The 24,579-nt window shown below is 40.7% G+C and overlaps 1 protein-coding gene across 3 annotated transcripts in view; it reads left to right on the forward strand.

Annotated features, from left to right (window-relative positions):
- The first annotated feature begins 973 nt into the window (after positions 1-973).
- LOC122560143 (zinc finger and BTB domain-containing protein 46-like) overlaps positions 974-24,579 on the forward strand; it is a 105,052-nt gene continuing 81,446 nt past the window's right edge. Inside the window, exons 1-2 of one of the 3 annotated variants that reach the window (XM_043710445.1) lie at positions 974-1,245; positions 16,217-16,331. In XM_043710445.1, coding sequence (XP_043566380.1) covers positions 16,273-16,331 — 59 coding nt within the window. In that variant the 5' untranslated portion in view covers positions 974-1,245; positions 16,217-16,272. Of the gene's footprint in view, positions 1,246-1,494; positions 1,781-16,216; positions 16,332-24,579 lie in introns of those variants that run through there. The other 2 variants (XM_043710448.1, XM_043710447.1) reach the window with 2 other exon arrangements.

Below are 24,579 nucleotides of genomic sequence, written 5' to 3' on the forward strand. Positions count from 1 at the left end.
GTTGTATTTTTGTGTGATTGATTTGAAAGAGTCAGAGACTGTTGTATTTGTATGTGTGTGAGATTTAGATGAAACAAGAAGGGACTGTTGTATTTGTGCGTGTGATTGAATTGAAGGAGTCAAGGACTGTGGTATTTGTGTGCATGTGAGTGAGCTGAAGGAAGAAAGGACTGTTGTATTTGTGTGTGTGATTGATTTGAAGGAGGCAGGGACTGTTGTATATGTATGTGTGTGAGATTGAGATGAAACAAGAAGGGACTGTTGTATTTATGTGTGTGATTGAATTGAAGGAGTCAAGGACTGTTGTAGTGTGTGTGTGAGCTGAAGGAAGAAGGGACTGTTGTATTTGTGTGTGATTGAGTTGAAGGAGTCAGGGATGGTTATCCTTTGTGTGTGGAAATGTGTTGCTGGAGAAGCGCAGCAGGTCAGGCAGCATCTAGGGAACAGGGAAGAAGGGCTAATGCCCGAAACGTCGATTCTCCTGTTCCCTAGATGCTGCCTGACTTGCTGCGCTTCTCCAGCAACACATTTCCATCTCTGATCTCCAGCATCTGCAGACCTCATTTTCTCTATCCTTTGTGTGTGGCTCAGTTGAAAGAGGCAGTGACTATTGTATATGTGTGTGTGATTGAGTTGATGGAGGCAGGGATTTTTGTATTGTTTGTGAGTTTGAGTTGAAGGAGGCAGGAACTGTTGTATTTGTGTGTGACTGAGTTGAAGGAGGAAGGATCTGTTGTATTTCTGTGCGAGTGTGACTGAGTTGAAGAAGGCAGGGACTTTGTATTGTGCATGTGTGATTGAGTTGAAGGAGTCAGGGACTGTTATATTTGTGTGTGTGACTGAGTTAAAGGAAGCAGGGACTGTTGTGTTTGTGTGTGATTGTGTTGAAGGAGGCAGGGACTGTTGTATTTATGTGTGAGTGTGTGTATGTGTGACTGAGTTGAGGAAGGCAGGAACTGTTGTATTTATATGTGTCTGTGTGTGTAAGTGAGTTGAAGGAGGCAGGGACTGCTGTATTTGTGTGTGGGATTGAGTTGAAGAAGGCAGGGCTGGGTCTTTGACTTACCCACAATACCAGGCTGTGGTTTCCGCTGGTGAGGGGGAGCAGGTTCCTGGTTACTCAGGACTGGGAGGAGGAGGAGGAGGAGGAGGAGGCAGAGACTGCTTCTCGGGATCATTTTTTCCTTCCCTCTTCAGTGGTTTCGGGGCCCTTTTCCGTTGTTGCACACATACATGGGGTGATCGGTGAGTGTGTCGGGCGCGGATCGCTCTGATATTGTTCAGTCAGCGTGCTGTGTATTTGTGTTTTTGCTCCGCTCTGGCGGTGGGTTTAGACCCGGAATGAGTGTGCGGCCCGAGCCCCGGGGTTGTGGGGGTGGGGTGGGGGAAGCGAGGCCCGGGCTCCATTGCTGCTGCGTCAACGCCCGTCTCTCGGCTCCACAGACACCCCCCCGGGCCTGTGGTGGAGCTCGAGCTCGAGCTCACTCTCCCTCAGCCTGACCCCCCCGCGCCCCCCCTTCTGTCTCCGACCCTGGGGCGGGCTAAAAGCGAGTGAGGGGGAGATGGCGGTGTGAGGCCTGCTCTGGCCAGGCCAGGCCGGGCATTGTCTCCCACCCAGGCCCGACTTTGTCTGGAGGCAGCTTTAGGGGGGAGTGGGGGTGGGGGAGATTATCCAACCATCCCACCCCCAAAGACTTAAACCAGTAAAACCTCTTAAAACCGTCTGGATCCTGGGAGGCCAATCTCGCCTCGTTTCGTCTTCTGACTTTTAATTATAACGGTTAGTCCTTTTTCTTTTTAATCTTGGGGAAGAAACTCCTCGACCGCTTTTTCAAATTTCAGTTTTATTTTGCGGAAAAAAAACCCCTCCAGATTTTTGGAAGAGTTGGGGATGTAAACTGTTAGTCTGTCCACATGATTTCGCCTATGTGCCGCTTCCTCCTTGTTGGCCGTAAATAGAGGGCTGGTTAATTTCTCTTGCTTTACATATTTGCTGGAAAAGGTGGTAACAGGTAGCAGAGCATGTTGAATTGCATCCGAGTTTGCGAGGATGCTGTTTACACGTAAAGGGCAAAGTTAGATGTATGTATTTACGTATTGCTTTCCACCAGGAAGGAAATGCGAAGACCCCTTTTTAAAAAAAGAAACGCATATTGCTTGAATGTTTTCTTTTTTTCAGGTTAACCTTAACCTTATTAAATTATTAATCTTCTTGATTACATGTGCGATTATTACATAAGGGTAAAGCATTGAGCACCTATTATAATGATCACAAGTGAATCATTCATAACAACAAACCTTCAAATAATGGAAATGTTTTATAACTTAGTTCTACTTCGCAAATCGGATCCGTATAAAGAAAAATGAACATTAGTTTAGGACTTGTAAAGGGCATACACTTAGCACGGTTTGGTTATTTTATTTCAGGAGTTACAGACATTTTCGAACTTGGCTGTGTAATTAAAATATCGTTTTAAAAAAAGACGACAACCGTGTTTTGGGGGTTTCCACTTTGGTAGGAAAACCTGATACTTTGGCTGCTGGGCTAAGCTAGGGTGCTGTTTGCCCACATCCTTCATTTGTTGGTGCAAATGTGCTCCAGCACTGCATGCACACATTCGCAGGGCTGTAGAAGCAGTTGCATCCTATTCAACCACTTCCTGGTTGGAGTTTCCAATGAAAACAGATATGTCCCGGAAAGGGCTTCCCTATTCTATGAAATGTTTCACGGCTGAAGACCTGAGATAATTCGTGAAATATGCTTGATTTCACAGTTCATATTTAATGAAAACATGTTGTTGAGGTACTGCTTTATTATAAGGAATATTCTTTTGTAATACTGAATTTTAATAATTTATCAGAAATTAATGGTTGTGTCAGAGGATTTTAAGACAACAGAAGTAACTGACTTCAGTCATATTTGTGTGTTTACCGGCTGCTCTTGACGAGTAATTTGTGCAAATAAATCAATTTAAAAAATAAACTCAAACAGTGCAAATATTTTTAAAGCAAATGGGATGTGCTGGTTATCTTTAATGGAAAAGATGGGTTAAGGAACTGTGAGCAGAGACAGAGGACTAAACAAACTTCCATACTTGTTCTGCTCAATAAAGTTGGCACAAGATTTATGATTGCATTCAGGATCCTTCTACCAACAGTATTGATCTGTATCCCATGTCAAAAGGCTCTGTTGGTAGATCACCATTGGGCTGTTGGTATCTAAGTAAATTTGCCTAAATTTGCAGCTGATTTGGTATCCGTGACAATTTTATTTCATTCTAAAGATAAAAACTGCTGAAATTGATTGGAATGTTGGAAGTGATGTTTGGTTTCTGGTCATTAACAAATATGTGAATGAGAAAACTGTCAGAAGTTTGGGAACCCACAAGGTGGTTCTGAAGCTGTCCCCATTGATCCTGTTGAAATGTAGTAAATTGGTGCCAAGATTTGAAATGTTGTGAAGCTGTGTACACCTTCATATTTTGTGCTTATTATGAGAACGTTGAGCTGAATATTTGTGCTGTCCAGTGAGAGGAACAGATGTTTAGCTAAATACATGAATAACTGAGTGGAATGAGAACTTTGTGATCCAATAATACTCCCAGATAAAGGGGTGAGGGGGAGAAATATGTTTGGAATGCAGTGTATTTGAACAAATGTATTCTAAATGTTTTTGGCACAACATAAATATTATGTATTTCAGTACATTCTTATCTATATTTTACTTCCAACTCCTTCCCCTTCCAATATTTACGTATCTCTTTTTCCGTATGCTTCCAACTTTTACACCGTTTGGAAGTTGCATACAGTTTTCAGGTGATGAATTAAGGTGCATGCTACACTGAAGTTCTACATTGCTGCAATTCTGTATCATCACAAAACATTTGATCTGTGACGATCAAGCGTTTGAAATCTTCATTATATTTAAGACAGGAGTTAGTAATCCGAGTGGTTAGTTCAAATAAGAATTTGAAGATTTTTAACATTTGATTTGAGCAGTCCAGTGTCCTCTTGACTTTGTTCAAATTGAGTCTGCACTGACCTTCCGAAAAGCATTCCACCCCTACCCAATCCCCATAACCTAGCATTTACCGGGGCTAATGCACCTAGCCTGCACATCTTTGGACTGTAGGAGGAAACTGGAGCACTGGGCGGAAACATGGGTAGATACAGGGAGAACATGCAAATTCCATACATATAGTCACCAGGGCTGGAATTAAAACCCAACTCTGGTACTGTGAGGCAGCAATGTTAACTGCTGAGCCACAATGCTGCCATACTTTGTTGTCATTACTGTGGAAGTAAGCACATTTGAAACTAGTGTCTCAATTTCATGATTTGGAGGTGCTGGTGTTGGACTGGGGTGTACAAGGTTAAAAAGCAGCAGCACCAGGTTATAGTCCAACAGGTTTATTTGGAGGCACTAGCTTTTGGACAGATGACGGAGCAGTGCTCTGAAAGCTAGTGCTTCCAAATAAACTTTTTGGACTATAACCAGGTGCTTTGTGATTTTTAACTTTGTCTCAATTTCGGTGTGTCTTTAAAAGCACCTTCAAAGATAATGTCAATTCTGACAAAAGCATGGCAACTTGATTTGTACTCCATGTCCATGTCATCTGTTATTTCGTCAAACTGTCTTAAAGCAGCTTTAAATGTTGACCACCATTATCTCTGAGAGGATCATTGATTGTGAACAGTGATGTTTCAGATTCTGTGGAATTTTTAATCATTGTGGGCATGCTCAAGAACAAAGCTTGTACTTAAAAATAAACACAACAGAATGTACCAATACTTGCCCAAATCTTTTCCACTTGGGGAGTTTGTGGTAAAGATATCTTTTAACTGTGTGCAACTGGGAGTTTCCCATTACAAATTTCCTGCTCAAATTGGATGGAGTGGGGGAGGAAACCATCGTACTGGGACACACTAATAAGACCCTGCTAATTGTGACAGTCCAGTGTTTAAACTGATGGTATATGTTTTGAAGTAGCAGCAGCCTTTCTTTAAGTTTATTTTGCGAGATTTGCGGCTTACAACAATGTGAATTTGCCAATCGAAGATAACATTTTATGTGATTTTGAATAACTGCTGCTTGTGGGTCTTTGCATGCTTGAGCAGCAGGAGCAATATTCAGGGAGAAGCTTGGATGTGATCTTTAGTTCAGACATAATAAAATCACTCCAACTAGTCAAATAAGCCAACTTGTTAGGTGGTGACAAGCACTTAATCAGTCAACCAAATGTAAATTTATATTTTTATGTCCAAACAAATGTTGCAATGTGAATTGGAGTGATGATAATTGTAACATTGCCTTAATTTTCTGATTCGCGGAAGGAAGTTTTTTTTGGTCATGCCTGAAGGAATTTTGTAGCTTGATTCTTGGGCCAGTGTTGTCTTTCTGCTGTTCTTTTTACTTTGTATTTTAGTTTGCCATGATGTATCATTACTTTTTTTAAAATAAAATGTTAACAGTTCAATATAAAAACATATTTTTGAAATTCTTAGATTTCTTCCTGAGGTCAAACTTTTATTTTCTGCTGTCATCCTCCTTGTGTTAATGGAAGTTGGCAGCTAAGACTGTCAAATTCTTGTGCTTGAATGTTTTAAGGATGCTGAAAATGTGTTGTTGAAAAGCACAGCAGGTCAGGCAGCATCCAAGGAACAGGAGAATCGACGTTTCGGGCATGAGCCCTTCTTCAGTGGGGGATGGGGAAATGAGGAAACTGGAGAAATCCTGTTTTAAGGATGCTGTGCAGATCAAGGCAAAACAAGCCATAAAGATGAATAGTTCTAATAAAGGAAAAAGAGAAATGTAAATGCATATTTTGCTAGGCTTTTCAGTAATCTATTGTGTGAGGGAAATAGTGTCTCTCAGATTTGTATTTTTTTGAGGAAGTACCCGAAACGATTGAGGCCAGAGCAATAGACATTGTCTGTATTAACTTCAGTAAAACATTTTGACAAGGTTCCGCATAGTTGACTAAGTAGTAAAATTAGATAATGTGGGATTCAGACTGAGCTTGTCAATTGGATACAAAATTTCCTTGATGGTAGGAGAAAGAGGGTGGTGGCACAAGGTTGTTTTTCGGCCTGGAGGCCTATGGCCATTGTTCCGTAGGGATCTGGTTTGGGTCTGCTTTTGTTTGTCACCAATATAAATGATTTGGATGAGAAGATAGGAGGCATGGTTAGTAAATTTGCAGATGATGTCAAAATTGGTGGTACAGTGGAAAGTGACAAAGGTTATTTAAGTTTCCAGAGATCTTGATCAATTGGGTCAATGGGCTGAGGAGTGGCAGATGGGATTTAGTTTGGATAATGCGAAGTATTGCATTTTGGTAAGACAAACAAGGACAAGACTACACGGTTAATGGTAGGACTGTGTGTAGTGTTGCCAGACAGGAAGACCCAGGGCTTCAAGTACATGATTTCTTGAAATTGGCTTCACAGGGTGATTTAAGAAGGCATTTAGCACGCTTGCCTTCATCGCTCAGACCTTTTATTTGTGTATAGAAGTTGGGATGTCATATTGAAGTTTGATAGGGGGAGGCCTCTTCTGGAGTATGTGTGTCCAGTTCTATCGTCCTGCTATAAGAAGGATATTTTAAATTGGAGAGGGTTCAGAAAAGATTTAGCGGGATGTTGCCAGAAATAATGGAGGGTTTGTGTTCGAAGAATAGGCTGGGATCTTTGTCAAACGAGTATAGGAGGTTGAGGGTGACCACATACAGGTGTTTGAAATCATAAGGGAAATAATGAGTAGCAAGGATCTTTGCCCTCTTGTGGATAATTTCAAAACCAGTGGGCATATTTTTAAGGTGAGAGGAGAAAATTTTAAAAAGATGTGAGGGGCAACTTGTTTTACAGAATGGTTTGTATATGGAATGAACTGCCTGAGGAAGTGGTGAATGCAGGTACAGTTGCAACAGTTAAAAGGCATTTGGATAGATCCGTGAATAGGAAAGGTTTGGAGGGATATGGCCCATTCACAGTCAAGTGGGACAGGTTTAGTTTAGGAGCATACTCGGTGTAGATGAGTTGGAGTAAAAGGTCTGTTTCCACGCTGTATGACTCTGACTCTGGTGTCTGTCAAGTTTCTCGTCATGACATTCAGAAAAATTTTCCAAGGAATATTTGAAGAGAATGAATTGAAAAATGAGTAATTAAATCTAAAGTCAGTTTCACATTTTTTCAAAGTGAACTTGTGGACTGTTAGATTGTCTCACTTTTTTTTTTTGAACATCATGAATTATGCCTTAACACCTTGCAGAGCCTCGTGCTTTGTTGGTCCATATTGGAGAAGTGAAATCTGTGTTTCCTGTTGGGTATTTTTGGCTTTGTAAGTTGGATTGCAGCATTTTAATCTGTATTCTTTAAGGAACTAAATCACTCTGTTTATCATGTTCAGTGCCTCCCTTCTGATAGTTATTTGTTTTGAACTGAGTTCTCCAAAGATGGGAAGTGACAGCATAATCATACTGCTATAACTGTACATGGTGGCCTCCAACATGGAATGCCTGCGTGATGTAGATGGTGTGCATATTGCACAAACATCCTGTTACTTTGACCATATTCCACAAGGGTTGTCATTTTCTGACAAGAAATGCTTCTTAAAAAGAGCTCCAATTTTCAGTCTGACAATTCAAATTGTATCTAAGATTGGAAAGTTAAATTAGACTCAGTCATAGAGATGTACAGCATGGAAACAGACCCTTCGGTTCAACTTGTCCATGTCAACCAGATATCCCAACCCAATGTAGTCCCACCTGCCAGCACTTGGCCCATATCCCTCCAAACCCTTACTATTAATATACCCATTCAAATGCCTCTTAAATGTTGCAATTGTACTAGCCTCCACCACTTCCTCTGGCAGCTCATTCCATACACTTATCACCCTCTGCGTGTAAACGTCGCCCCTTAGGTTTAGGGGGAGAGGGGAAAATTATAAAAGAAACCTATGCCCTCTAGTTCTGGACTCCCTGACCCAGGGAAGAGACTTTGTGTATTTATCCTATCCATGCCCCTGATGATTTTATAAACCTCTATAAGGTCACCCCTCAGCCTCCGACGCTACAGGAAAAACAGCCCTAGCTTATTCAACCTCTCCTTATAGCTCAAATCTTCCAACCCTGGCAACATCCTTGTAAATCTTTTCTGAATATAAGTCCTGCTAAGATTTGCTTTCCCGAAATGCAGCACTCACATTTATCTAAATTAAACTCCATCTGTCACTTCTCAGCCCATTGGCCCATCTGGTCCAAATCCTGTTGTAATCTGAGGTAACCCTCTTCGCTGTCCGCTTCACCTCCAATTTTGGTGTCATCTGCAAACCTACTAACTGTACCTCTTATGCTCACATCTAAATCATGTATATAAATGATGAAAAGTAGTTGGCTCAGCACTGATCATTGTAGTACTCCACTGGTCACAGGCCTCCAGTCTGAAAAGCAACCCTCCACCACTACCCTCTGTCTTCTACCTTTGAGCCGGTTCTGTATCCAAATGGCTAGTTCTCTCTGTATTCCATGAGATCTAATCTTGCTAGTCAGTCTCCATGGGGAACCTTGTCGAATGCCTTACTGAAGTCCATATAGATCACATCCACCGCTCTGCCCTCATTAATCTTCTTTATTACTTCTTCAAAACCCCAGTCAAGTTTGTGAGACATGACTTTCCACGGACAAAGCCATGTTGACTAACTCTAATCAGTCCATGCCTTTCCAAATACATGTACAGCCTGTCCCTCAGGATTCCCTCCAACAACTTGCCCACCACCAAGGTCAGGCTCACTGGTCTACAGTTCCCTGGCTTGTCCTTACCTCCTTTCTTAAACAGTGGCACCACATTAGCCAACCTCCAGTCTTCCAGCACCTCACCTGTGACTGTCGATGATACAAATATCTCAGCAAGAGGCCCAGCAATCACTTCTCTGGCTTCCCACAGAGTTCTCGGGTACACCTGATCAGGCCTGGGGACTTATCCACCTTTATGCGTTTCAAGACATCCAGCACTTCCTTCTCTATAATATGGACATTTTGCAAGATGTCACCATCTATTTCCATATCCTTTTCCACAGTAAATCCTGATGCAAAATACTCATTTAGTATCTCCCCCATTTTCTGCAGCTCTCCACAAAGTCTGCCTTGCTGATCTTTGAGGGGCCCTATTCTCTTCCTAGTTACCCTTTTGTCCTTAATGTATTTGTAAAAACCCTATGGATTCTCCTTGATTCTATTTGCCAAAGCTATCTCATGTCCCCTTATTGCCCTCCTGATATCCCTCTTAAGTATACTCCTCCTGCCTTTATACTCTAAGGATTCACTCGATCTATCCTGTCTATACCTTACATATGCTTCCTTCCTTTTCTTAACCAAACCCTCCGTTTCTTTGGTCATTCAGCATTCCCTATACCTACTAGCCTTTCCTTTCACTCTAACAGGAATATACTTTCTCTGGACTGTCATTATCTCATTTCTGAAGGCTTCCCATTTTCCAGCTGTCCCTTTACCTGCAAACATCTGCACCCAATCAGCTTTTGAAAGTTCTTGCCTAATACCATCAAAATTGGCCTTTCTCCAATTTAGAACTTCAACTTTTAGATCTGGCCTATTCTTTTTCGTTACTGTTTTAAAACTAATAGAATTATGGTTGCTGGCCCCAAAGTGCTCTCCCTCAGTCACCTGCCCTACCTTTTTAGACTATTTCAGAACTTTATGGGTAAAATTTGGTTGTAGATATATTATCAACAGAATGCGTAAAGTTCTTCGTTGCCTGATCCAGTAGTAATCCTGGTTGGTTGAATTGCCAGCCTTTGAGAAGCATTATTCACTGTAATAGCAGATGAGTGGAGTACGTGCAGCACACTGTTATGGCAAATATGTAATTTCATATATTAGGTAGATTGCTCGGAGAAATGTGGCTTTTTGCTTAACATGAATCAAATGACAAGCTCTAAGCTGTGGCTCTAGTTTATTTGGGCTATTTCTTCTCTTGTCCTAAGGAGGTGCCTTATACTTGGGTATAGTTACGTGTGTTTTGGCAAGCGTCCAGTGCCATACCCAAATCAACTTTCTTCAAATATGAACCAAAACAGTGAATGTTAGCAGGCTGCTTCAACAGTGAGGATTTCATAACTGAGCTTGATTTTTGTCTACAACTGACATCTGCATATGTACACATCCAAGTAGAGAGCATTTGATTGGATGCATGAGCACAAAATCTGGTTCTTTTCCTCCTCTGTGGTCCTCTTCTCGTGATCATCCCCCACCTAGCCATTCAACTGAAATGTACTAACTTATTATAACTGAAAAAGCTTTTTTGATGAAGAATTGTAGTATGACTTCAATAGGGTATGTAAGGGACTAAATTAATGTTGTGCTTTTTTGTTTGTTCACCATTTTTTTTAAACACAATCTCCTTTTACCAAAATGTCATTCCTGTGTGTTTTTTTTCTTTTTAAAGTATTCTCAATGATACAGAAAATTCTGGGTTTGATGAGAATGGGAAATTCTAGCCGTCTTTGGTTTTGGCTTGACGCCTTGTTCTGCATCTAAACTTAAGATGCCCTGAACTAATGTGTAGCTTGAGAACAGAAAGTTAGTGTACGTTTTCCATGTGGACAAGAAAACAAACAAGGACAGTTGGATAGCATCAGTTATTACTAATGGTGGGAGTTATACAGCATGGACCTTTCAGGCTGTTGTCTATGCTGGGCAACAAACACCAAACTACACTAATCCTGTTTATCTGCCCTTGGTCCATAGCCTACTTTGCCATTGCATTTTAAATGCTTGTCCAGATGCTCCTTAAATGTTGCAAGAGTATCTGCCTTTGCCGTCCTCTCGACCACATTGCATATTTCTGCCACTAGGTGAAAAAAAGTTTTCCTTAGATTCTTAAACCACTTACTCGCCTTAAATTTGTGCCCTGTAGTCTTAGACATGTCTGCTATGAGGAAAAGATTCTTATAATCTACTCTATCTATATCTTATTATATAGTCTACCTCAATCAGATGTCCACTCAGCCTCTTCTGCTACAGGGAAAACAAACCCAGCCTATCCAGTCTCTCCTAATAACTGAGACTTTCCATCCCGGGTAACAACCTGATGAATCTCCTCTGCCTCCTCTTCAGCACTATCAACAGAACTGTGCACAGTATTCTATCTGTGGCCTTTGTAACTAGACTTCCTTGCTACTGTATTCTATTCTCTGGCTAACAAAGACAAGCATCCTTTATGCCACCTTCGCCACCCTATCTACCTGTACTGACACCTTCAGGAATCTGTGGACTTGTACACCAAGGTCTGTTTGTTCCTCAAAATTCCTGAGGGACCTACTATACACTGTGTATGCCCTTCCCTTATTAGACCTCCCAAAATGCATCACCTTGCACTTATCAGAATTAAATTCCATCGACCATTGCTCCTGCCCAGTTTACCAGCTGATCACTATGGGGGGGGGGGCAGAAGGCGGTTGAGAGGTGAATAGGGGGGGGAAAGTTAGCTGGGAAGGTAATACATGGATGCAGGGTTGGAGGTGAAAGTGATAGGTGGGAAGGAGGATGGACAGGTACAGCAGTTCGAGGGTGGTGCCTGGTTGGAGGGTTGGATCTGGGCTGAGGTTGGGGAGGGGAGAAGAGGAAACTGGTGAAATTGACATTGCCGTGTGGTTAGAGGGCCCCAAGTTGGAAAATGAGACGTTCTTCCTCCAGGCGTCAGGTGGCTAGCATTTGATCGTGGAGGAGGCTCAGGACTTGCTTGTCCTTGCTTGTGGGAGTTGGAGTGGTTGGCTACATGATGGTGGGGTGGTTTGGTACATGTGTCCTGGGGATGTTCCATGAGTTTGTGGCCTGTCTCCCCAATGTCGAGGAGATCACATTGAGAGTAGCGGACAGTCGATGAAGTGTTCGGATGTGCAAGAAAACCTCTGCTGGTTGTGGAAGGCTCCTTTGAGGCCTTGGACCGAGGTGAAGGGGGAGGTCTGGGTGCAGGTTTTAGACCTCTTGCAGTGGCAATGGAAAGTGCCGGGAGTGGAGGGTGGCTTAGTTGGGGGAGGGGGCGCGTGGACCTAACAAGGGAGTTGAGGCGGGAATGGTCTCTGCAGATTGCTAGTAGGGGTGTGGAGGGAAATATATCTCTGGTGGTGAGGTCTGACTGTAGGTGGCAGATATGGCAAAGGATGATGCACTGTATCTGGAGATTGGTGGGGTGTAATATGAGGACCAGGGGGTTTTAATCCTTGTTGTGGTTGGATGGGTGGGGTTCAAGGATGTACTGGAGGGCATCGTGGAACATGTGGGAGGGGCATTTGCGGTCCTTGAGGTCGGAGGCCTTCTGGAGTGTTCGAGTGGAATTGCTCCTCCTGGGACCAGAGACAGTGGGGGCACAGGAATTGGGAGTAAGGGACAGCGTTTTACTCGAGAGGGGTAGGAGGAGATGTAGTCCAGGTAGCTGTGCAAGTCTGTGAATTTGAAGTCCATGTTGGTCGCCAGAAATGGAGATTAAGAGGTCCAGGAAAGGGAGGGAAATGTCTGAGATTGTCCAGGTGAACTTGAGGTTAGGGTGGAAGTTGTTTGTGAAGTTGATGAACTTTTCAATGTGTTTTGTTTTGGGTCAAGTGATGCTTGAGCCATGTGACTAGCTTCATTTTCTAGGATTAGGTCTAACACTGCCCATCTCTCTGAGAACTATTTATTTACTGGCATGAAAAATCTCTCCTGGATACATTTTATAAAGTCCAACCTGTGTAATCGGAGAGTCATAGAGATTTACAGCTCAGAAACAGATGCTTCAGTCCAACTCATCCATGTCAGTCATCCCATCCCCAGAAGCAGAACACCCACACAGCATCCACATTCCTTGTAACCATCTTTTTGAATGCTCGAGGATATTGATCATCAAGCCCGAAAGATTTGTCAACTTGTCCCATTTTATTTGCTGAATGTTTCTTTTTAAAGTTAACACTAATTTCTTTCAGTTTCTCATTATCTCCAGCCGCTTGGATCTCTTATTTCTGGGAGTTTTTTTAATCATCATCTATGAGGATGGATTATTTAGCTCCTCTATCTTGGCATATCTGTTTTAAATTCCCCTGTTGCGGTCTGTAATGGACCCAAATTCAACTTAGCTAATCTTTCCCTTTATAAATAACCAGAGAAGTTTTCAAATTCAAGCTAGCAAAGTTGAGGGCTGTACCTTCAGAGATTTATAATCAAATTTGAGTGTTGGTTTTCTATGCCTTATTTTTGAACTTGTGCAGTATTGTGAAAATGTTAAAAATAATAGCTCTCAATAACCATGTAAATACACCATCTTGTGCATAACCGAACAATGCAGGCCAAGCGTTCTTTGTCCACTGTCTCCTGACAAAATGTCAAGAATGGTGTTGAATAAAGTTCAAGCTTGAACATTGTTCTGGTGCTTTTCTAGGTTGTTATCTCTTTATATTTGTTTCTCAATAAGAGGAAGAGCCATTGGCAAAGTTTAAGAATGCAACTATGTCTCCTATAAATCAATGTCTTCCTATTGTGAAGGAAAGAAAGAGGATGGTGTAGCTACTTCATGAGACAATAGCAATGTCATGTCAAGAAACTACCTGAATTATAGTGGATTTCTATGAAAAGCACCTCCCTTTATTGCTGTCGCTAAGCAACTGAGTGTGATCTTTGAGAAGTTGTCATGATGGCGAATTTATTGCAATCATATATTTGCTTTATTTGGTGAAGTATTGTTAAAAATAACTGAAACATTCAACGCATAAGCCCATGTTTGAAATGGGCAGCCATTCATATTGACCCCAAAAAGGACTAGTTTCATTTTCATTCAAGCCACCTCTGTATTCTGTCCTTGGTTTTAGCTTGTCTATTGTGGAGTAATGCATTCTGATCATCTTGTCCAATCCATATTACCATGTGATTTGCATTGTGATTCCTTGTTACTGAAAAGGCCACTGCTTTTGTTTTTCTCTCTGAAGCACCGTTTTTCCCCTGATGCAAATGTTTTGGACATTTGTCACATTGCATTTTGAGGGACCTTGAATATGTGTACATTTAGTTTGGTGACTCAATAATTAGCACTGCTGCCTTACAGTGTTAGGGACTTGGGTTTGATTCCACCCTTGGGTAGGTGTGTATGGTTTGCACATCCTCCCCATCTGCATGGGTTTCCTCTGAATGCTCCGATTTCCTCCCACAAAAACATGCAGGTTAGGTGGATTGGCCGTGTTAAATTGCCCAGTAGTTTAGAAGCTTCAGAGGATTGAAGTTGACAAGTTGAGTCAAATGACCTGTTTTGAAACTGTAGGCATTCTATGGATTTATTGGCATTTTAAAATTATCCTAATTGACTGTGCAAGGCATTGAGATGTTTGACATGAAAACTATTTAGTTTCTCTGTCGTGGCTAAAATCTTTAAATGGCTGTGTTTATGCATTTTATGAACTGTTTGGGCCATTCCCCATCATTACAAAAGTTCAGAAAGACCTGTGTGGGCTATAAAGTGTAGTGGGGCCCCCTGAAATCATGAGATCTGTTTCATAAAATGTCAGTTTGTTATGAATTAAGAATGTTCAACACAGATTACTGGTGATTTTGGCTGATGTTCGTGCAGTTTTATACGTAGAAATGTGGTATGGCAATGTTGTGAAAATAGTATAGGTTTAACCTGCAGCCTTCATTATTGTTGAAAAAACATTCACACTTGTATAATCAAAAAAAAGTGAAGTTTGTGCCTTCAGGTTAACTTTCAGTAACTTGGATTTTTTGTTTCAATTCTTTCATGGAATATGGGTGTCACTGGTAAGGCCAGCATTTATCATCCATAACTAATTGCTCTTGGAAAGGTGGTGAAGAGCTGCCTTCTTGAATCATTGCAGTCCATCTGATGTGGGTACATCTATGGTGCTGTTAGCGAGGGTGTTCGAAGGTATTGGCAGTGACAGTGAAGGAGTTGGTGTTGGGGTAGTTAGTAACTTGAAAGGAAAGTTGCAGGTAGTGGTGTTCCCATGTGCTTGCTGTTCTTGGTGGTAAAGCTCACAGGTTTGGAAGTACAGTTGGAGTACTGTGATTATTGCAGTGTATCTTGTTGTTGATATACTGCAACTGCCATCTGCCTGTGGTGAAAGGAGTGAATGTTTAATGTTAATGCTGGTTAGGCGGAGTCCAGGCATATGCTTTTCGAGTAAGAGTTTTATTTATCCTCTTCCTTCATAAACTCCATTAACATTGCTTGTTCCCCTATAAACTTCACCGAAGCAAACGCACACCCAATTATCCTTTAATTATCATATTACCATAATCAGTTCCTGATTTCTGTTTGGTTTTGGATATCCCTGCCAGGCTTCACTAGATTTAAATGGTGCACACTTGTACAGTGAAGTCCTGCAATTTGTGGACCTGGGATGATTGATCTGCAATAAAGACAACCCACCAGCATTTGTGGGCATGGCCTGATCCAAACAATGAATAGTTTTTCCTCAATACAAGAAGACTTCAGTTGTATGCAGACTCTTTTATTCAGCACTCCCTTTGAAATGATTAACCTTGTGCTAGTGAACTTGAACATAGAAATATCCAAGATCTTTTGCAATTGTTTGTATGCAGAGTATAATTACAGCATGAGTAAATTTTTCAATATTTTGACAGTGTTCAGCAATAAAAAGTATTACTCATTTTTTTAGGTGCTGTTTTCAATGCTTTGCCTTCTGTTAATTATCTGTTCTTGCTGCTGTTTTTTTTTCAGGGACTGATTTTTATCGTTTATACTTTGCATTAGGAGTAAAACAACTGATAGCTATGTCAAACTGAAATACAGGTCATTCTGTTATAAAGCGTGTTTTAATAATGAGAATTTGCTATAACATTGACGAATTGGGAACATTGTTTCTAAAGCGCGAACTTTTAAAATGTGTGTTGGCTATAACATGATTACGTAGGCAAAACTTTCAATCACTGTTTGTAAAATGCAATTTTTCTATACTATGGTGTCAGACAAGAATGCAACCATTGCTTTATAGAAAAACTACCTGTAAAAACAAAGGAGAAGATGGTCACATTTATCGGCATTGTTATTAAAATGTTTCATGTTCAACTTTGGCCTTAACTGAAACCTGTAGCTTATTGAGCTTTATTTGTTACTTTGTGCCTGGCTGCTAATTGACATTGCAGCATTGGTGCTATTGTGCAAAAATGACATTTGCTGATTATACATTTCACTTCAGGTGGGAGTTCTCTTCATTTTAAAGCGCTAGGAGGTTGTGAGCAATCCTGAGAGACAATGGGGAGAAACTGGCACTACGTTGATGAAGGAGAGGGACAGCGAGACAAAGAAAGACAGTAAGTAAAAATAAGTTAAAGTATAATAAGGAAGTTGTGATGTTATTTAAACCAAGTGGCTTTTTTTTTTGAATGGAGGTAATGTAGTAAAACCAGGAAAGGTCGGATCATAATTAAAGTAGATTTGCTACTTTCAAACATTATTCTCTGTTAATTCATGTATACTGAAATGGCTCTGATATCTATTTCTTAAATGTGCAATCATGTACTCCAGAGGATCACAATGCATTAAAGTAAAAACCAGCCATTACATTTATCTTGTTGGAAGTGATCAGCTAGTTGGCAGAATAGATATTGCAGCTTGCACTGCTGTTTGCTGAAAGTGGAATAGCACTTTATTGGAATAGATGCATGGTACACTTGGGAGCTACTAAGCTGGTGCTTTGCCACGCAAAGAATTTCTGTGAGAATATTGTTGAGATGGAGGCTACCAATATGAAACTTAATAAACCACTATGTTCTTATGGATTATTTATGCAGAATAGCCTTATACTTCTGTTGAACTTGGTTCTAGATTGGTTGATTAGATGCATTCTATCTGGAATTATCCAGTACTAAAAGCAGAAAGTGCCAAATTGTAAGTGAACTCCAAAGTAACTTGCCACAACTAAATGGTCAACGCACATTTCAACACAGAATACTCCTCTTCCTTGACTTGACCATATGGATTCGTTTTGTTTCTCTTGAGAAGGTGTACATCAATATGATGTAGAGAAATCAGTGTTACACACTTTTATTTTCTCTTTTCCTCAATCTTCTTGATGTCAAGGCTCTGCTTCCTCCTTCTGGATAGAGAAATGTTTTCAGAAATAATTTGTTGATGTGACTGTTAAGGTGTGCAACTTGGCATTGAGTATTTGACTCTGAAATGCGTGAGAACAATCCTATCCTGTCCTTACACATGTACTTTCCAACAGTGGTAGTCAGGAATTCCTGGACAATAACTAAAAGTGGAAGAACTGAACTTGTTTCCTTTCCTTCCTTGTAGTTTGGCCATTTGCAGGTCAACTGTCACAGCCTTACTGCTAAACTGTGACAGAATAGCTCCAATTGTAGATTGGACTGAATTCGAGCATTTCTCTGAATTGTGAAGCTTGTTGACACTGATGCTTGCTTTAATTAAAACTTTACAGTCTGCCTTAGATTTTACAAAAAGGCTTATCATCTTCATTAGTTGTGAGAAAATCAAAAAATATGTTGTTTCACTATTCAGTTTTCCATTGTTACTTGTGTTTGAGCCATGTATATGAGATAACTGGACATTGTCTGTCATCCCATGTTTTTAGTTTACTGCTTCAAATATGCACACTTGAGGTCCTGTTTCATTGGGTATTCTGTCTTTCTTTTCAAATTGTCCCAGTAACATTCGGAATCAAAGTGCTGTCTATGTCAAATCCTGTGCCCAATGTCCAATCCCCATGTGGTCTTTGGTCAATCATGTCAAAATGTAACAGTGGAGGCTAGAGACTAATAAGTGTACATCTTGTAATGTTCATTGATTAAGTTACTATTTAAGGAATGCTATTCTTTGCAGATGTTTTCCACTTAAAGGGGAGGAGAGAGGGAGATTTGACGTGGCAAATTTGAAAAGTTGACGTTGGGCTTGTTGCCAGACCTGCATGTTGACTGTTAGCAGCCCTCTTAAGATCGGTATAACAGCAGTTGAGCAGACTTGGTTTGCAGAAAGCCATTGATGTATTTTTAAACAAGTAACCTTGAATAATCCAAAGATGTGCAGGTCAGGTGAATTGGCCATGCTAAATTGCCTGTAGTGTTGAACGCATGAGTCAGAGGAAAATGGGACTGGGTGGGTTACTCTTTGGAGGGTCGGTGTGGACTTGTTGGGCTGAAGGGCCTGTTTCCACACTGTAGGGAATCGAATCTAATCTAATCTATATTAGGAAGTCCATTTACATTTGGATTGGCCAGAAAACATTAAAAACGTTGTATTCAAGGGTTAGGTATGGTTGGCTTCCTGAGGAAGGGCCTGTGCCCGAAACGTCGAATCTCCTGTTCCCTGGATGCTGCCTGACCTGCTGTGCTGTTCCAGCAATAAAGTTTCAACTTAGGTATGGTTTTGCATAGTTTTGGTTAATCTTTCTCCAAGGCCCCTTAGAATTCTGTTGCTACTCAACATCAATACCAGTGATGAACCACAACAACTCTTTAGGCCAGGCAATATAAGTTGTTTCGTTTTTAGCGTTTTTAAAATTAGATTTTAGGGACTTTGTAAAAACTACATGAATCTTCTCCGTAACTGATAAACTGCATCCTCTACTAAAACTCTGCCATATGTATGGCTTAGCCATATTACGGTACATTGCAGTAATGGTTGTTAATCAACACTGAGCTGTCAGCAGACTTTTCACCTGATCAGTGAAGAACTGTGTCAGATGCTGGTTAATACCTGGTTCTGTCAGTTTGTGATCTGAAAATGTATGGGATAATCTGATATGCTGAGTCTTTAAAGTCTTATTGATTTTACCTTTACCTACACAATGCACAAGATGGGAATGTGTGCAGTTTGTGAAATTGGAGTGATTGGATGTTAGAAAATTGGATTGAGAACACTGCGGGTAGGCACTGGTGCATAAGGCATTAATTGCTTTATAGTTTGTCTGCAGAAAACTGGAAAAAATAAAACCAGGGTGAAACAAATTAATTCTAACAGTTCCTGCGGAATAGGAATTGGGAACTCACCGTTATCCTGCTACATATTTCTGTCATGACATTTTTAATGAGTGTTGATTCTGATCATATTTGGAATACAGTTCAGTGCTGCACTTCAGAAGTATTTTGTTGGCTTTAAAGTACTTTGGGAATCCCCTTGGATCAGGAAGCATATTATCTAAATACATGTTCCTTTTTTAACTTAAAGGTAAACTGTTTACGGCGGCTGATTACTTTTCCAAAAAAATGTGAGGTGATTGACTTGGGAAGTAGTAACAGGAATACAGTGTACTGGGTTTATGGTAAATTCTTGGTAGTGTGGATGAGCAGAGAGATCTGTGTCCATGTGCATAGAGCCCAAGTTGTTAAGGCATACGGTATGTCTGCTTTTATTGGTAGAGGGATTGAGTTTTGGAGTCATTGGGCCATGTTGCAGCTGTACAAAACTCTGGTGCGGCTACACTTGGAGTATTGCATACAGTTCTGGTTGCTGCATTATCGGAAGGATGTGGAAACATTGGAAAGGGTGCAGAGGAGATTTACCAGGATGTCGCTGAGTATGGAGGGAAGGCCTTATGAGGAAAGGCTGAGGGACTTGAGGCTGTTTTCGTTAGAGAGAAGGAGGTTGAAATGTGCCTTAATAGAGACATACAAGATGATCAGAGGATTAGGTAGGGTGGACAGAGAGCCTTTTTCTTTGGATGGTGATGGCTAGTACAAGGGAACATAGATTTAAATTGAGGGGTGATAGATTTCGAACACATGTCATAGGTAGGTTCTTTACTCAGAGTAGTAAGGGCATGGAATGCCCTACTGCAACAGTAGTAGACTTGCCAACTTTAAAGGCATTTCACTGGTCATTGGAATGATAATCGAATAGTGTAGGTTAGGTGGGCTTCAGATTGGTTTTACAGGTTGGTGCAAAATCGAGGGCTGAAGGGCCTGTAGTGCGCTGTTATGTTGTATGTTCTATGAAAGAACTTTGCCTTCATTTAATGCTTTCGTGGCCTTGGGATGTTGGAAGGATGTCTGAAAGTACCTTGGAGCCGGTGATGTTTTTGATGTGTTGCTACTTTTGTGTCACAGGAATAATGAATGACTATTGGAAATGTCCGCAACATTGCCAGCTGTATTGTTAGTGACAAACACCGACCCTCCAAAGCGTAACCCGTCCACACCCATTCCCCAACCTATTATCCTATATTTAACCCTGACTAATGTACCAAACTTACACATCCCTGAACACTGTGGGCAACTTAGCACGGCCAGTTCACCTAACCTGCAAATCTTTGGATTGTGGGAGGAAACTGGAGCACCCAGAAGAAACCCATGCAAACAAGGGGGAGTATGTGCAAACTCCATAGAGACAGTCGCCCAAAGCTGGAATCAAACCTAGGTCCCTGGCGCTGTGAGGCAACAGTGCTCACCACTGAGCCACTATGCTGCCTGCAAAGGGACCTGGGGATACTTATGTGCGCTAATGGAATGATGGCCCTTATTTCAAGGGAGTTGGTGCACAAGTGTAGGGAAATCTTAGTGCAACTGAACAAGGTGCTGGAGAGACAACATCTGGAATACTGTGAGCAGTTTCGATCCCCTTTATTAAGGAAAGATATTATTTCATTGGAGACAGATCAGCAAAAGTTCACTAGGATGTCTCTTACGGAGGGATTCTCTCTTGAGCAAAAGCTAAACTACTTAGCGAGTTTTGAGAAGATTTGTAGCTCAGGTTGAGGTTCTGGATGTAGGTTTGCTCACTGAGCTGGAAGGTTCACCTCCAGACGCTTCGCCACCCACCAGGCAAAATAGTGGGCTCAAAGATCATGGCTACAGGAAGTATCTGTATACAGTATTTTAGTCTCTTAATGCATAAACTAATCAAATGTTTGACTAAGTACATGTTACTGAACCTGTGTGACAGCCATTGGAAGGATGTGTCTCATATGTGCATGCTTTTTGTGTATAATAAAGCTTAATCGGGCAACTAAATTAATCAATGCAATCCATTCTGTAATGATGTAATCTCAAATGCATTCACCTTATCAGCAGTACAAGTCTAGGCCATAAGGTGACATTCTGCCTGCCCAGAGGTGTCCGAACATGTCTGAATAGTTTGGTTTAAAACAAAAAAATCAAGGTGAGTTGAAAGTGACTTACCTTGATATCAAGGTGATGTTTGACCAATTGTGGCATTAAGAAGCTTGAACAAAAGTAGCCAAGGGGAATCTGAGGGGTGTATCTCCACTGGTTGGAGTTATATCCAACACAAGGAAAGGTGATTTGGTTATTGAATGTCAGTTATCTCATTTCAGGGTATCTCTGTAGGAGTTCCTCAAGATAGATCGATGATTATCAGCTTTTCAGAAAGATTGTTACACACCTCTAAAGCAGGTGGCATTTGAACCTAGACCATGACTCAGAGGTAAAGTTCCTCTTGTAGATGTTTTCTAATTTACTTGCCTAGTGATGCTATTATCCACATCTGGAACTGGTGAGACTTGAACTTGGTTCTTCTGGCTCAGAGGAAGTGATAATAGCACTGCAACACAAGTCTTCTGAGTTCCTCAAGGTAAACTAGGCCCAATCGTCCTCAGCTATCAATGAGCTTCCCCTGATCATAAGTTCGGATATCGGAATGTTCCGTTGATGTTCACCATTGGTGACTGTTTCAGTATCCGAGGAGTCAGTGTCCAAATGCAGCAAGACCTTGAGTTCGGATGTGTCGGTGGCACGATGTTCTCAAGCAGTTATTCCATCTAGCACGAATGTTGTGTTGCAGCAATGTATACTGTCTACAAGAAGCATTGCAGAAATTCACCAAGACCCCTTAGGTAGTACTTTCCAAACTTACAGCTACTGCCATCCAGAAGGAGAATGGCAGCAGATATTTGGGAACACGACCACGTGCAAGTTATGTTCCAATGCACTGTCCATCCTGTTGGAAAAATATCATTGTTCTTTTGGTGTCAATGGATGAAAATCCTGGAACTGCTTCATAAGGGCATTGTGGGTCTGCTTAAATCATATGGACTGCAGTCCTGATGAAGGGCTTTTGCCTAAAACATCGATATTTCCGCTCCTCAGATGCTGCCTGACCTTCTGTGCTTTTCCAGCATCACTTTCCTCTTAACTCCCAAGCAATCAGCTTACCACTGCTTTATCAACTGAAACAAGGCATGGGTAATAAATGCTCGCCCAACCAGCAACACTCACAACTGATGAATAATTTTATAAAGAAAAATATCAACTTGGATCATTTTTAAGGATTGTTTGGAATTATAGACTGGAAAAAGTGAAGGTATGCAACTGTTTGCACACTTCATTAATTGGAAATCCCTTTAACATTTGGCTTCGGAGAAAATGAGGTCATTAGTTTATTGTATGCTGTGATCTAGGTGCTGTTAAAATGAAATTACTCTGGACAAAAGTTAATTAAAGCTTTTAGGGAGATGAGAGATGTGTTAATGGCCTTTACTTGATGGAAAACCAGGCCTCTGTTCCACTGGTTGCTTGCAGTCTTGAGTCTGTGGAAACAGAGAAACTGTCAAAGTTGGCACAAAAAGAAGCCTCAAGAGTTGCAGGTGTCTCTCCTTCTCTCAGTGGATGTTTCTTGGAAACTGAGATTTTACGATTACCAGTATTTTTAACTATGTTAATGCTGGTGAACTAAACTGTGGCCACTTTACGAAGCCTCTGACCCAACTTTATCTCAGTCCAAACTGACTAACTATCATCAATATATGGTGGTCAACAATTTTCATTTTGTAAACAAGATGGTCCTTGGATTGTAAGGGTTCATCAAGTTCTGTCCTTTGTTGGCTAAGTGTCTGAAACAGAGGTGTTTTTGCTCCTTTTTAAAGCAAGTATTAATTTGCAGAGCTGATCTTTTTTGAGGTGTTTTGCGAACAGGAGATATCATTGTAATTACAGAAAATAGATTAGTGTGAGCTAGAGTTTACCACTCATAAATAGTCAGTTTTGTTTTATAGTTTTATTTTGGGTTATTTAAGAAGCCTGGTCTAAGTCTTGCTATCTGGTGGATTTGGGGAGCTTCATTACCAGTCCATTCCTCATGCCACAGTTGAAACAGCTCTGTGTCTGAAAATAAGCGAAAAGTTGCACAACGTTTACATTAATTGAAATTTAAAATTGTTTTTATGCCCTTTGAAAAGCTGGGAAATGGCACAATTATTTATTGAGGGTCAGTTATCTGTCGTCGGCATCAAATTGTAGGCCTGTAACAATATTGGTTAGTTCAAGATTGTGAGATAATACCCATGCCAGCAACTCTGAGAAGCAAAGAGTTACTTTATTGTCTGTAGTTAGAGATATTCAGACTTGGCTGAAATAAATTAAAAACAAACGCAAGATCAGTGCTTTATTTATGATGTTATTTCAGAGCTTCATATCATAAATTTGAATTTGCTTTTATTGGCAGATTATTATGACTGAGAGAAGATAGCAGTTATGTAGCGTTAGTATGTACAACTTGTTCGGCTAAAATTGTGTAGTAAAGTTGAACTTAGTTGCTGTCATAATATCAGGTGTGACCCATGCTTACTTTATGAAGTCTGATCTGGAAAAAGCTGAGTAGTCTGGCATTTGAGTAGCCCAAATAAAGAGGATTCATGGTCAGGATAATTTCAATGCAATGAATAGATGCTGATTTTAGAAGTAGAATGAAGTGATTTTCTTTTGATGCTTTAGGATTGTATTATTTATGTATTGTAGGGGACACAAAATAAATACTTTAAAATCTAACTTACTAAGTTAAGCTATGTCTGTCTCAAATCTCTAATGATCCTTATATGAAAAGGAAATCTGAGATTTTGTTGAGAAAATCATGAGTTTAATGTTACTGCTAATGAATTATCCAGCAATTTATGGCAAGGAAACAACGCGTTGTGAATTGCTTTAAGATTTTGTGCTGTCATTTGTCCTTGGCAAAACACAGCTCACCCGTACATACCCCATGCGTTATGAAGCTAATGCATTTTCACTAATGGCCAATTAAATGTTTAGTCAAAAGTTGGTCTCTACTAAACCCCAGTATCTTGTTAATGAACTAACAAACACTTTTGTCAATATCCCCAGTTTAAATATTTTTCTTACCATTATGTGCTTTTCTGATGCATCCCATTTTTAATCATTAAAGTTGAGCTTCAGTTGGTACACCAAGCACTGCTTAATTCTTGGTTGAATTTAACGTCTATTAAAAATTGAAGGTATTAAAATACAAGCACAGGAATTGGAACAGAAGTAGGTCACTGGGCCCTTCAAAGTGGCTTTACCATTCAGTGATATTTAGCTAATCTGATATCGACATTGACTACTTAGCACTTAGTCAAGCATCTGTGTATCTTTACCTTGAAAGAAAACTCAGACATTGTCACCACTTTATGAGGAAGAGTTCCAAAGATTCAAAATCCTCAAAGCCCCCTTATTTTTAAATACTGATCCCAGTGCTAGATTTTTCTTTGAGGAAACATCTTCCCACATCCAGTCTATGAAGACCTTTCAGGATCCAGTATATTTCAGTCAAGTCACTACTAAGTTCTTTTTTGTGAGGATCTTGCAC

This window comes from Chiloscyllium plagiosum, chromosome 20 (genome assembly GCF_004010195.1).
Source record: "Chiloscyllium plagiosum isolate BGI_BamShark_2017 chromosome 20, ASM401019v2, whole genome shotgun sequence".
NCBI classification, from domain to species: Eukaryota; Metazoa; Chordata; class Chondrichthyes; order Orectolobiformes; family Hemiscylliidae; genus Chiloscyllium; species Chiloscyllium plagiosum.